The 15,520-nt window shown below is 36.1% G+C and overlaps 1 protein-coding gene across 4 annotated transcripts in view; it reads left to right on the top strand.

The window, feature by feature from the left end:
* The window catches only part of CAMSAP2 (calmodulin regulated spectrin associated protein family member 2), a 93,610-nt gene that overhangs the window by 71,210 nt on the left and 6,880 nt on the right, over window positions 1–15,520 (top strand). For 2 of the 4 annotated variants that reach the window (XM_064147122.1, XM_064147119.1), the window contains 7 exons: window positions 467–560; window positions 3,785–3,855; window positions 4,357–4,426; window positions 7,513–9,724; window positions 11,264–11,400; window positions 11,913–12,130; window positions 13,160–13,232. In XM_064147122.1, coding sequence (XP_064003192.1) covers window positions 467–560; window positions 3,785–3,855; window positions 4,357–4,426; window positions 7,513–9,724; window positions 11,264–11,400; window positions 11,913–12,130; window positions 13,160–13,232 — 2,875 coding nt within the window. Of the gene's footprint in view, window positions 1–466; window positions 561–3,784; window positions 3,856–4,356; window positions 4,427–7,512; window positions 9,725–11,263; window positions 11,401–11,912; window positions 12,131–13,132; window positions 13,233–15,520 lie in introns of all 4 variants that reach the window. The other 2 variants (XM_064147120.1, XM_064147118.1) reach the window with 1 other exon arrangement.

Raw genomic sequence — 15,520 nt, 5'->3', positions numbered from 1 at the left:
TGTCCATTCCTTGGCTTTTATACCCTTTTTTTTCCACTTAGATACTCTTACAGCACACACAGATCTGATTTAAATCATTAAATTTTGCTAAGTAATTTAGGATATGACTACAAATACTGGAAAGTCAGTCTTAAGGGTTTGGGAGAAAAAGGTTTTTATAAGAAAAGCTTCTTCTAGAAGAAGAAAATTTTTGTTAAAGAGATTGCTTGCTTTTAGTTTTGAGAGGTTTTCAGAGCTTTTAAATGTCTTTCCTTCCTTTACTAGAGATTTTTGTTATTCTCTACTCTCTTAATTAGTGGCAGTGTGGGAGAAAGTAGAGCTGAGAGGACATGACTGGGTTTAATGTAAATGATAACTCTTTAAATCTCTGGGAATCATTACTTCAGATTATTTCAGACAGCATTTCTACTGTGGATTTTAAGTGAGTACTAAACTGTAATAACTGGAGCTTTGTTCTTTCTGGCAGCTGAACCTGCAAAAGATGCAGCTTCTGCTCACGGTTTGAATGCTAACAGACGAAATTATGTGGAGGGCCCATCTGGTTCTGACTTGGTAGCCAGGTACTGCTTTGCAGCCTTCTCCTTTCTTTTCAAAGTCAAACATAACTTTTTATTCAGTTTTGTTTCCTTTTTGTAATGCTCAAGGATTGAGTTACCAAATACCATCTGTGGAGTTTTGTGGAAGATCCCTCTTAGTTTGGCTGTTTCCCCCGTTGCCCCATTGCTTAGCAGTAAACATGTTAGCTCCTGTTGGCAATTTGGACAGCATGCTGTTGTCGTACCAGTTTCCAAAACAGCCTTTGCTATGCATCAGAGAACTGTCAGAGGGCCTTCTTGTCTTCTGCAATTTCATGTGAGACTGCCAACCAGATCTGCTCTGAAAGACCTCTTCAGAAATTCACAACAGGTTTTCCAGGAATGGTAAAGAAAGCAAATTTCAACAACAAGAAAACCTGAGTGATGAATTTAGTTCAGTCTAATTCTGTTACTCAAGTATCATGAAGGTCAAATTGGTGAAAATAAACACTTGTGCTGTAATTACCTTCCCCAGTCTTGTGAGCATCGAGAAATCTAACTTCTGTATTAAATACATTTTGCATTATTCACAGGACTTGTAAATAGATCTTAAACTTTAGTGTTACTGTCACAGATTGGGAAGCAATATGAAAACATCCTTTTCCTTTGTGTTCTTTAGCTCATCACACACTTAATTTCCCAGAGAAGACCTTAGCGCTCTCTACAACTAGCCAAAAGGATGTTGTAGTGAGATGGGTATCAGTCTCTTCTCACAAGAACAATAGGCCAAGAAGAAACAGCCTCAGGTTGTGCCAGGGGAGATTTAATTTGGTTATTAGGAAAAATTTATTCACCAGAAGGATTGTCTAAAAATTATTTGTGGACTTGGCAGCTCTGGGTTAATGATTGGCCTTGATTTTAAAGGTCTTTTTCCAACCTCAATGATTCTAGGATCCTTTAAGAGGCAGAAATTGCATATTAGGCCTCTCCTCTTTCTTTTGGCAGGATAAAGAAGGCCTTCTAGTGATCTGATCTGAACATAGTAGATAAGGGGTAGCATTACCTTTAGGTTTGTAATTTGGGGGCAAAGATTTATTCTCATCTGACACAGAGAAGGATGAATTCAACCTTTGAATTGGATGTTCAGTGAATTGTTGCTTGCTTACCCAGCTAATGTTGTTCAGCCTTTTGCTCACTCAAAAAACAAGACGGCCACAACAAACTTTGCAGCTGAAGCCATTAGCCATGCATTTATCCTTGCTCTGACAAATTCTGGTAGTAACACAGTGTATTTTTCGTCCAAATAAATCACAAAATGTGTACATTTTGACTGTGCAGATAAACTGAAGAGGACTGGTTTGAAGTTTTAGGATGAGCATCTGAATGGAGTTCTTAAACACCTACAAAAGCCTTTAAGTTTTTTAGTGCTGTTACCATTCCATATTTATCTATGAAGTCTGTAAACTGCTCCCTGTAATATTGCTTATGTTTCCTGAGACATGTTTGCAGACTCTACCAGCTCATCACAAACACTGTCTTAGGGCCTCTACAAGTGATGGATATGGTTTTGTGCTGAAGTATTATGAGAGCAATCCATGAGGAATAGAGCTCTATCTTTTCTCATCAACCAGTGTACTTCAACCTGATGACATTTCACCGTGTTGTAAAACAAAGGAGGAGCCTAGGGAGCTATTTACGATGGTAGGAACATAATATACAGACTGCAATACCTCTGGCAGAACAGACCTGACTGCATCATCCTGGCCTTCTTCCTTGTTCCAACTGCATGTCCCTGCCCTCTTGAGTGTTTGACATCATCACTTCAGTGCCAAAGACAGAAAAAACGAACCCAATCGGAAAAAGTGAATGTTTGTCTCTTGGCCTGGCTTGTCAGAGTGACTCAGAGGATCGGATGGAAATCCAGATCCAGCACAGAGGAGGCAGTGGGACTGTGGCAGTGAGCAGTTGCCATGGAACCAGTCACAGTGCCAGAATCAGTATTTTCCTCAGGGAAAATGAAGTGTATGGATTTTCTTTGTGGTAGCAAATTTTCACGGGCCGCTGGATTGCAATTTTCCAAGCATGCTTTGCTTTTAAGATAACTTCCAGACATTATAGCTATGATTTCTATGTTTCCACAGAAATCTCAAATACCATTTAAACCAGACACATCATGTAGCTATTGTGGAGTATTATTAACAAAAACCCAGGGATTTATGAGAACCTCTTTTGCTTTTGTAGATTGTAAGACAAAAGGATCTTTTTTTATGTTGATGTGAACATAAGTACAGCTTGGAAACCTTTCTAAGACATATTGTATATAAACTAGAAAAGCAATAAACTCATACTTTGCAAATTTGTGATTAAAAAGGGAGTTTGGGAGTGTGCTGTTGAACTCACATAAACAAAATTCAAAACATGAAAGGATCAAATCCAGACAGATTTTGAGGCTTGGTTTCTTTAGAGTTGTTTTACATCTATATGCATGTGTCTTTGTGCATATGTCTTTGTTCTGGTCCTGACACTAATTCTACACTGGATTAATAGAGCTGGTCTATGGCAGACTGTCTCTCTGAACCAAGAAAGGTAGCTGGTTTAAGTAAAACAGAGGAAATCTTTGTAATTATTTCTTTAGTGGTAGATACAACTTTCCTATTTACAAATCAGTGTCTTTCACAAAACCTTCTTTATCCATTTATCTGGTGCAAACTGCAGTCCAGACAGAAACCAAAGTTTCAGAGTGACTGAAAAGTGGGATGCAGGACAAGTATGCAGTGTTAGCTGCAGTTTTGAGGCCAGTAGGAACTGCTTCATTTTGTTCATGCTCATGTATGGGAGTTTTGCTAAAATCAAGCCTAAAAATGAGGACCTTATAATAATAGCATTTACATGAAGCCTAAAAATGAGGACCTTATAATAATAGCATTTACATGAAGCCTAAAAATGAGGACCTTATAATAATAGCATTTACATGAAATACACTGGGAAATAAACATGTTAAAAAAAGTAATACCCCTCTGTGGCCATTTGTGTAGGAGGAATTTCTTCCTGAGTCTTTGGTGTATCAGCATTGGGTCCAATTAATGGGAATAACAGTGGCTGCCTTTAGGTAATAAATTAATACTTCTGGAACTAAGTTAAATGTCACTTTCTTCCCTATCACAACAAATAAATTGGTTTTGAGTCAGCCTAGAACATGAAGTCTGGTTGTCCTTTTGTATCATGGCCTTTGATATACTGCTGCTAAGTTAATGTCTCTTGCTTTACAGATTGGACAGTCCAACGTATACCCCATCTCACCAGCTGCATACACCCCAGCAGCCTTATTCATCTGCTCAAGGTAACAATTTACAAATGGGTGGAAGAGGCAGTAAGACAAGATGTTGTCTCCTGAGTACATTGCTATCCTGCATATATTTATTCAAAATTATTTATGCAGAAATTACTGAGAGAGCTTTATGTGAAAGACTAATGAGCAAGCTCTGGAATCTATACAGTGTACAAGTGAGAGGTTTGCATTTGTACCTCTTATACTGTGATTTATTTGTTTAATTTGATTTCTGGTTTATGTGGAATATGGCTTAAAGCAGGTGTTTGTAGTATATTTTCCAAGTAGTTAAAATATATTTCACGTAGTAGTAAATTCTTTGAGTGAGGAGGAGCAAAACACATACTTGGGATTAAATTGACTCAGTTACTTATGTTCTCAATATAAAACCCAGATTTATTTTGCATTGGTGTCTTCTAAGCAGTAAAGCAAATTGATTTGTTAAAGCTACAGAAGGTGATGGTTATTTTTTTTCATAGCAGTTACCTTTGGTTTTGTTTAAATTTCATTTAGGAGTCATCAGAAGGTCCACATCAATGTCTTACGTAGATGGGTATGTAGGGACATGGCCCAAAGAAAAAAGGTAAGTGCCTTACAGTATGAATTGATTCAAAAAATAGCCTTTTATAGGTCATAAATAACAGTAAATGCTCCACTGTAGCTTGGATTTTCAGTCTCCTAACACAAGAGTTCTTGTAACTGAGGGTGGCAGAGCACTGCCTGAAGGGGTTGTGATATCGTCTCCTCTGGAGACTTCCAAAACCCACCTGGATGCATTCTTGTGTGTCCTGCCCTAGGTGATCCTGCTTTGGCAGGGGGATTGGCCTCTGTGGTGTCCAGAGGTCCCTTCCAACCCCTAATATTCCATGACTTTCAAAAGCAGAACAACTGTATCATGGATTAAGAACTCTGTAACAGGAAACAAACTTCAGCAATGAAACACCCAGAATTTACTGCAGAGTAACAAAAAGCATCTGAGGGTGATGGGTTTATATTGTATTTGGTTGTACATTTTTTATTGCAATCTGATACATAGCTATAGATATGAAATATATTTCTATAGATTAAATATCTTATTTAGTAAATATATGTATAAATATTCATTATATATTTACATATGATAGCATATAAAAATTAATAGCTAAATATGTATTAATAATGTTAATATGTGAAGATATAAATGTATTAAGTATATGTATTAAATCTATTATTTATATTTATTATATTATTGTATTTTAACCTAGTAAAAATGCAGTGCACCTTGTGATGCCTTTAATACCACAATCTGAAGCCACTTTTAAAGCAGAACATGAATCTTTCACTATTCTCAATCACGAGTTGCTCAGTTACTTCCTTGTTTTTCAAATCTATATAATCTATAAGATATATATTCATATATATAAAAATATATATTCATATCTTTATATATAAAGATATGTTTGTCTACAGAATATATAATCTAAGATATAAATATGTACATACTTATGTAAATATATATCAAATCTATTAATATACAAATATGTTAAATATATGTATTAAAATAAGTATTTATTTATATTTATTATACTATTATCTTGTATTTTAAGCTAGTTAAAATATAGTGCACCTTGAGGTGCCTTTATTACCACAATCTGAAACCACAATGTGAATCTTTCACTGTTCTCAATCATGAGTTGCTCAGTTATTTCCTTGCTTTTCTAATCTATATAATCTAAGATATAAATATATACATATGCTTATCTATATATATAAATCTGTATTTATATAATCTATAATCTAAGATATAAATATGTATATACTTGTAATATATAGACTTAAATATATTAATATATTAAATACTAAATATATGTATTAAATATATTAATTTCTTTACAATTATTCTGTTATGATCTTGTATTTTAAGCCAGTAAAAATACAGCGCACCTTGCGGTGCCTAGAATACCACAATCTGAAACCACTTTTAAAGCAGAATGTGAATCTTTCACTGTTCTCAATCATGAGTTGATCAGTTCTTTCCTTGTTTTACTAATCTATATAATCTATAATCTAAGATATAAATATATACATATACTAATCTAGATCTAAATTTATATAATCTATAATCTAAGATATATTCATGTGTTTATATATATCTAAATCTATATTTATATAATCTATAATCTAATATATAAATATGTATATATTCATAATGTATAGACATATATAAAAATATATCAATATATAAAATACTAAATATATGTATTAAATATATTAATTTCTTTACATCTATTCTGTTATGATCTTGTATTTTAAGCTAGTAAAAATACAGTGCATCTTGCGGCGCCTAGAATACCACAATCTGAAACCACTTTTAAAGCAGAATGTGAATCTTTCACTGTTCTCAATCATGAGTTGATCAGTTCTTTCCTTGTTTTTCTAAACTATACAATCTCTAATCTATATACATATCTAAATATATATATATATAATCTCTAATCTAATATAAATTTTTATGCATATATTTATCTATACATCTAAATATGTATTTATATGATTTGTAATATAATATATATGTCTAAATTTATTATATATTGAGTAATATATTAAATACATTAATATATAGACATATTAAATATGTCTATATAATCTCTAATATATAAATTTATGCATATATTCATCTGTTTATCTAAATATATATTTATAGAACCTGTAATCTAATATATAGGAATGTGTATATTTATATAGAATAATATATTGAAAATATTAATATATACACAAATATGTCTATATAATCTCTAATATATAAATTCATACATATATTTATCTATATATGTAAATATATATTTATATATTCTCTAATATATAGATATGTCTATATTTATAATATATAGAATGATATCTTTAATATATTAATATATGGGAATATGAAATATGTCTAATCTCTAATATATAAATTTATACATATCTTTATGTATCTAAATATATATTTATATATTCTCTAATCTAATATATAGGTATGTCTATATTTATAACATATAGAATGATATCTTTAATATATTAACATATAGAAATATGAAATATGTCTAATCTCTAATATATAAATTTATACATATCTTTATGTATCTAAATATATATTTATATATTCTCTAATCTAATATATAGATATGTCTATATTTATAATATATAGAATGATATCTTTAATATACTAATATATAGAAATATGAAATATGTCTAATCTCTAATACATAAATTTATACATATCTTTATATATCTAAATATATATTTATATATTATTTATGTATGTCTATATTTATAAAATATAGAATAGTATGTTTATTAATATATGAACATATTAAATATGTCTATATAATCTCTAATATACAAACATAGACATATATTTATATATATTTAGATCATCTCTAATATATACATATGTCTATATTTATGATATATAGAATGATATATTTAACATATTAATATATGGAAATATTAAATATGTGTATTAAGTACATTAATTTATTTGCATTGATTCTATTATGATCTTGCCTTTTAAGCTAGTAAAAATACAGTGCACCTTGCAGTGCCTTTAATACCACAATCTAAAACCAGTTTTAAACCGGAATGTGAATCTTTCACTATTCTCAACCATGAGTTGCTCAGTTATTTCCTTCTTTTTCTAATCTCTATTAGGTCATCAGTACATGGAGTTTCATTTGACATTTCTTTTGACAAAGAAAAAAGCCTTCCAGCCTCTACCCCGAACAGAGGAATGACTCGATCCGTGAGCAATGAAGGCCTTACGCTGAACGTGAACCGCCTGCCAAAACACATAAGAAAAAACCTGTCCTTCAAATCAGTAAATAGAGAGGAGGAAAATCGAGATATTGAAGAGGAGAAGGACACAATAGCTCCTAAAGACATAAGGGCAAATCAGTCTGTTAACACAAACCAGAAAAATGCCAACGAGAGCCGCCACTATCGGTTTCCAAACGGAGCTCTGCAAAACAGGGCGGTTCTGGATGACTTTGGCAATCAGATCGAGACGCCGACTATCGAAGAGGCTTTGCAGATAATTCATGACACTGAAAAATCTCCCAGACTCATCCAACCAGACCAAATTACAAATGGATTCTTTCTTCACAATCAGGAAATGAGCATCTTGAATTCAAACATTAAACCAAATCAGTCTACCCCTGATATAATTACTGACACAAAAGGTGCTCTAAGTCCTGTGACTGACACTACAGAAGTAGATACTGGAATACATGTCCCTTCAGAAGATATTCCAGAGACAATGGATGAGGATTCTTCTTTGAGAGATTATACTGTAAGCATGGACTCTGACATGGAGGAACCATCTAAATTTCTCCAGGATTATGACATACGAGCTAGCAATCACAGAGATCAATTAAGTCCCTGTCCCAGCTCAGTGAGCACTAAATCCCAGGCAGGCAGCAGCGCTTCTTCAAGTTCAGGGGTTAAAATGACTAGCTTTGCAGAGCAGAAATTCAGGAAGTTGAATCACACAGATAGCAGAAGCAGTGGAAGCAGTTCTCAGAAAACCACACCAGAGGGTTCTGAGCTGAACATTCCACATGTAGTTGCTTGGACTCATATTCCAGAGGAGGCACCTCTGCCTCAAGGAAGAGACACTACACAGTTACTGGCCTCTGAAATGGTACATCTTAGAATGAAGCTAGAGGAAAAGAGGCGGGCTATTGAAGCACAGAAGAAGAAAGTCGAAGCTGCCTTCACGAAGCAGCGGCAGAAAATGGGCAGAACAGCATTCCTTAATGTTGTGAAGAAGAAAGGTGATGGAGTATCACCTCTCCGAGAAGAAGCAGCAGGAGCTGAAGATGAGAAAGTATTCACTGACAGTAATAGGTTGAAAGAGAAAGAAACTCAAAAATCAGACGAGCAAGGGAGTAAGACTTCAGAATTACTGAAAGAAACCCCTGAAAATTCTCATAGCAAGTGGTTAAAATCTCCTGCCCCTTCTACAGATGCTGAAAAGCAGTGGAATTTAGCAAGCCCCTCAGAAGAAAACCTTAATGAAGGAGATATCTTAGAGTATACAAAATCCATTGAAAAACTAAACTCTTCCCTACACTTCCTACAACAAGAAATGCAGCGTCTATCCCTTCAACAGGAGATGTTGATGCAGATGAGAGAGCAACAGGCTTGGGTTATTTCTCCTCCTCAGCCTTCTCCTCAGAAGCAGATTCGAGACTTTAAGTCTTCATCGAGGCAAGCAGGAGCTCCATCTCCTGTTGCACCTTTCTCACAGGAATCTCCTCGCTCTGCACATCAGTCTCCACAGTCTTCCAACAGGAAGAGTGCCTCTTTTCATGTTAAAATGCAAAGGACTCCTAGGCCAAATGAACTGAAAATAACACCTCTAAATCGTACCTTGACTGCCCCACGGTCTGTGGATAGCCTCCCTCGTTTGAGGAGATTTTCTCCAAGTCAGGTTCCCATTCAGACTAGGTCCTTTGTTTGTTTTGGAGATGATGGTGAACATATAGGTGAACCTCCGTTAAAGGGAAATCTTTTGAAGGAAGTCAAACCTACAGAAGAGGTAGCAAAAGAAGAAGGACCAAAAGTGCAGAAACAGTGTGAACAGAAGGTAGAGGAAAAGGAGATTAAACCTATTGAATCTAATGTTTCTGAGGTGTTATCTCAGCCTATCACAGAAACTGTCTGCCTCACCCCAAATGAGGATCAGCTAAGCCAACCTATTTTGCCAGCACCGGCTCCTAAAACAGCTAACTTAATTGAAGTCTCCCTATCAGATTTGAAGCCACCAGAAAAAAGTGAGATACCTGTTGAGAAATACGAAGGTGAGAGTGATAGAGAACAATTTGAGGACGACCAGAAAGTGTGTTGTGGATTCTTTTTTAAGGTAAGAGAACAAATGGATGTGTACGTCTACTATTAAGCTTCTTTTGAAAGCAAACTTAAGTCTTCGTTCAGATGTGGATTTCAGTGATGACTTTCTCTTGAAGTCAAAGCAGATAGTTCTGTGACTTTAAATGTGCAAGCATATCTTTTGCACTTGATGAATTTGGCATCATAAGAGTGGTGATAGTGCTACTATACTGTAGTTCTGAGCATGTCAGAGCATTATTATTTATTTATTGTTGTGGAACAGTGTTTGGAGTTTTTGCTGAGGAAGACTTGAATTAAACATGCTTATATTTCACCCTCACTTCCCCATCCCATCTCGAATTTAACTGTTTATTTGGGGTTTGTTTGTAGCAGCTGGATTTTTAATTAGTTTTTTAATGAATATTGAATGCCTCTTGCACTTTGCTGAGCTTTTTATCCTCCCACACCAGGCTAGAGAAGTGAAGCCTTCTACAACTCCCTTTTGAAGATTGTATTTGGGAGGACTCTATCTTATTAAAGAGTTCTGTTCAGGCAGTCTTTTAACTTACTGTGTCCAGTTCTGAGCCACTCAATTCAAGAGAGATGTTGAGGTACTGGAATGTGTCCAGAGAAGGGCAACAAAGCTGGTGGGGGGCCTGGAACACAAACCCTATCAGGAGAGGCTGAGAGAGCTGGGGGTGTGCAGCCTAGAGAAGAGGAGGCTCAGGGGTGACCTCATTGCTGTCTACAACTACCTGAAGGGACATTGTAGCCAGGTGGGGGGTGGCCTCTTCTCCCAGGCAACCAGCGATAGAACAAGGGGACACAGTCTCAAATTGTGCCAGGGAAGGTCTAGGCTGGATATTAGGAGGAAGTTCTTGCCAGAGAGAGTGATTGGCACTGGAATGGGCTGCCCAGGGAGGTGGTGGAGGCCACACCCTGGAGGTGTTCAAGAAAAGCCTGGATGAGGCACTTGGTGCCATGGTCTAGTTGACTGGATAAGGCTGGGGGGATAGGTTGGACTGGATGATCTTGGAGGTCTCTTCCAACCTGGTTGATCCTATGATTCTACTGTGCAGGTTGTAAGCTAGTGGTCTAGACACTGAGAGCCATCAAGATCTTGAATTGCTGTCTTGGAATACCCAAAACTCTTGTAGCACTTATCTGAGGTGCACCTTGCTTGTTTGGAAGCGTTCTGCAGTTCTAACACTTGGCTGGCTCAGCAGAAGTTACTTCTGTATGCTGTGTAGTTGCTGCTTTTTGTGATGTATTACCTTCATCTCCATCCCATACAATCTTCCAAAGCCCAATAGATGAGTTTATGCAGTGTGAGATCTGACTGTAAAGTAAAATATTTTATTTAGCAAGTTTTCTTATATGAATGCGGAACTTTATGATTGACTTAAGGCAAAAATATTTTATGAAAAGTCCTTAACTGTCTTAAAAACACTGCAAAGCATGTTAGGATGTTGCAGTCCAACATACAGTATTGTCTAAGAGATTGGCAAAATCAGTTCAGAATTCAGATCTTAATAATTTTGGCATCTTTTCCTTCAAATACTGTTGCTTCTAGGATGATCAAAAGGCAGAAAATGACATGGCAATGAAACGAGCAGCGTTACTGGAGAAGCGTTTGAGAAGGGAGAGAGAGACTCTGCTTCGAAAGCAGCAGCTCGAAGCAGAGCTAGAACATAAGAAGGAAGAGACAAGGTAAAAGTACACCTCATGATCCAAATGATCAGTAAGAGTTAACTTGAAAATGTCTGGTTTAGATAAAAGATATTTAGATAAAAGATAATATCAAAGATATTTAATTCTAGAGCCAGATGTGCCGAGGAGCCTTGCTGAAGACACGTGCCAGACGGTCCTGCAAAATCAGCAGGTGACATCAGTCCATAGCTTAGACTTAACATATGAGCCCTGCTGGTCTGAGTGAAGCTCCTCAGAGCACTTTTCTGTCCTGCACTTTATATTCTGAGGAAGAGTATCAGTTTGGGCTTCTATCTGCACAGTGCTCACTCAGTTACAGTCACATTACAACTGTTGTCTGAAAATGGTTTTGAAAAGCAAATTACTCCTTCTGATATCTGAGCATAGAAGCTCAAATTAGAGTTCAAAAATCTGGTGGCTGTGTTGACTTCACTGTGATAATTAAAACTCTTTCTATTTCATTTGTTTGGCTGTTTTGGAGTTTAAAATCTGTTTGGTAAATTTCTTTTCAGACGAAAAACAGAAGAAGAACGTCAGAAGAAGGAGGATGAACGAGCACGGCGAGAATTTATTAAGCAGGAATATATGAGAAGGAAACAGCTGAAGCTTATGGAAGATATGGATACTGTGATAAAGCCACGTTCCCTGTCTATCAAAAAAAAGCCACGTCCAAAATCCATTCATAGAGATCACATAGAATCCCCCAAGACACCAATCAAAGGTCCACCAGGTAACAAATGTTTATGTGGAAAAAGAGTCTGTTCATGCTAGAACACCAGCTCAATTTTTGGTACTAACAAGCAAGTGCATTTATTAGTGTCTTGAGCTAAATTGAAGCTGCAGGTGACCAAACTAGAAAGCAAAATGTGCCAGCAGAAATGATGAGTGTCACTTTACCTGCTATGCATGCATGCATATAGAAACAAACGAAAAGGTTAACTGTGAAAACTCAGTGGAAGCACGAACATGTGCTGCAAGTTACATACACACTCTTGTATTCTTTACTAATCTCTTCTTGCACCTGTGGAGCTAAGAATGAATAAAAGTTGAGACATAAGAAATTGTTAAATAAAATGGTGATTATAAGGTAAGACTACTTAAACTCCTGCTTAACATAGGCAAAATTAAAAAGTTACTTTTATACTTCATGGGGGTTTTCTCTTTTGCTTACCCACTGCATGTATAGTTAAGACCATAGCACCACTAATCACCTGGAGCAATGAAATGATTGGAAGAAGTATTGTCAATTTACAATTCAATTAAAATACCCAGGTTGTTGAGTGATCCTTTTTGTTACAGCATTATATAGCCTTGCTGTCCTGCTGCATTTTCTCAAGCTGCTTCCCTCTATCTACCGGTGTAATTTAAAGTACTCCCTTAACACCTTCCAGGAATCCATCCCAAGCTTTAAATTAAGGCTCTTAAGCTCTCATTCATGAGGGTGTATTAGCTTTGATTGTAGTCTTTGATTTGCATAGTGCCAATACTCCCATGTCCATGCTCCCATAAAGCATTCCATTAATGCTTTAGCCTGAGACCATCCCATCTGGCTGCAAATATCTGGGGATCAGCAAGCATTTAGATGAAGTGCACTACATATGCATGCAGGCATATCATGTAAAAGTCTCATACATAAAAAGTTCTTACTGACTTTGTAGTGCTGGTGTTGAGTCTAATGAGCAGACTCTGCCACTTGCACAGGTTTATTTGCCTTAACTTTGTTTTTATCCAGGTTCACAGCTTTATCGTGTTTTTTCAGTATCTAGTCTTTCACTGGCATCGCTGAACACAGGGGACAACGAGAGCGTGCAGTCAGGCAAGAGAACACCAAGGTAAAGCTCAAATAACCCTTTCATTTGATTACATTTGATTATCAGCTCTGTGAAATTAGCATGAATTTTACAGAGGTCTTGCATGTGTTGTGTGCTCCTAGAACAGGTAGGTTCTCCTGATGTCAGACCTTGAGAGTTGCTGCTGTCAGGCACTAGGGAACCAAACCACGATCTTTTGATTCACAAATTTTACCAAGTAAACCAGCTGGGCAGCTATAAATGAGATCCAAACAAAATGCTATTCACACAGCTTCTTTAATTCACCTGCTTGGATTTAAATCTCACCTTGTGAATCCACATTTTATTAAACCTGTATGCTACGTGCAGCTACATAGCTTTTCCTTGTGTTGACATAGAAGCTCCTTTCCTGTTTTTTTTTGAGAGTTGTTATTTTTGTTCATCTTGGGTTTATCAGCTGGTTGCCTAGTTTGGGGATTTGCCTTTTTATTTTTCCTTTTTTTTAACATTAGCAGTTGTACAGGAAAACATTAAATATTCACTAGGACTTAAGCTTTTTCCAAGTGTAGGATTTGATTCTGCATGAAAAAATCACCTGAAAGGGAAATAAAAAGATACAAAGATAGCAGAAAATTATTAATCTTGCATACAAAATCTGTTCTAATTCAGAGGGGTTTTCTTTTGTGTAACTATATTCAGAGAAATACCATTTTTTGGATGGCAGAAAGATGGCCTAGCAAAAGCAGTTGTATAAGGAGTACTATGTGCTATTATGTCACATGTCATGTTTCCATGACCACTGTGTATCACTCATCAACTCTGACATGCCTCCAGCTGGTTTCAGTTGACTTGTCAATTTCCTTCAGTCTTGAGAACTGACTTTCTGGTTATTACATAAGAAGCTTCAATAAAATGATCCAAGTATTCCTAACACCTATTATCATCTCTTAAAAATTAGCAGGTTTATTTGGGAGGAGATTTTTTTTCAGCTATATTACCTTATTTGCACAGACTTCATAGGAGATTACTCCTACCAATGTAGTTTTAGTTGTACAGTGCTGTACTATGCTTGTAATGTAGAATCCTCTGTCTTTGGATTTGATTTAGGGGGTGAAGGCTTCAGAAATATAACATTCAATACAAATTGCTGAGAGTAACAGGGTTAAAAAGATTTTCAGCATCTTCCCAGACTTTCACCTTTTCCTCTCATCAGATTTGGCTTTTGATCATCACAGTAACACCTTTGTGGTCTCCTTCATGCAGGTGCTAATGAGAAAAGGTGTAGGATGTATTATAAATTGATTTTTTTATCACTGATTTTACTTGTGTGCACAAAATAAAAGGTATTTATTGTAATACCACTTTCTTTCCTTACTCTTTGCTGGTAGTGTCTTTCTATTCACTTAGAAAACCCTTCATGCTAAGATGGAAATTTGACTGGCTTTGCATCAGCCACAATCAGAAGAAAACTTCAAATATCTTTCAATACTTTAAGAAAAGGGGTGACTTCATTGCTGTCTACAACTACCTGAAGGGACATTGTAGCCAGGTGGGGGGTGGCCTCTTCTCGCAGGCAACCAGCAATAGAACAAGGGGACACAGTCTCAAGTTGTGCCGGGGGAAGTATAGGCTGGATGTTAGGAGGAAGTTGTTGTCAGAGAGAGTGATTGGCATTGGAATGGGCTGCCCAGGGAGGTGGTGGAGTCACCATCCCTGGAGGTGTTGAAGCAAAGACTGGATGAGGAACTTAGTGCCATGGTCTAGTTGACTGGCTAGGGCTGGGGGATAGGTTGGACAGCATGATCTTGGAGGTCTCTTCCAGCCTGGTTGATTCTATGAAGAGATGACAGTCTTGCTTAGATCTTTAAATGCACAACTAATTCACATGTGAGCCCAGACACTGCCTGAAGAATTACAGTGCCAAAAGTTACTGCTTATGGAAAGAAAAATAAAAAAGGAAATTGTTCTGCTTTCTTAAATATAGCAGTTCTCATTGCCAATTGCTGCTTATTACTAATTCATTCAAATCTTACTTCAGATTCATCTTTCTACCAGGATCTGGTTTGTTTACTAAATGAGATAACGTTGTCTTGATAGTACCAATGTAAAAGTAACATAATCCACAGTCTAGAAGATGTTAGGTTTGTATCCCTCAGATTTAACCCTGCTTCCTAACATCCACCTCACCAACTTCTTCTGTTGCTTAAAATATTATATTTAACTCAGCTATCAAGTAAGTTTTTCTATCAGTGTTGTGCATTTAGGTTTATAATCTACAGTTGAAATCCTTTTATTCTATCTTCATACACTTTGTTTTCCTTTCATGTTAG

Source organism: Pogoniulus pusillus, chromosome 8 (genome assembly GCF_015220805.1).
Source record: "Pogoniulus pusillus isolate bPogPus1 chromosome 8, bPogPus1.pri, whole genome shotgun sequence".
Lineage (NCBI taxonomy): Eukaryota > Metazoa > Chordata > Aves > Piciformes > Lybiidae > Pogoniulus > Pogoniulus pusillus.
The sequence above is the reverse complement of the archived record's forward strand: the minus strand, read 5'-3'. Positions and strand labels throughout refer to the sequence as shown.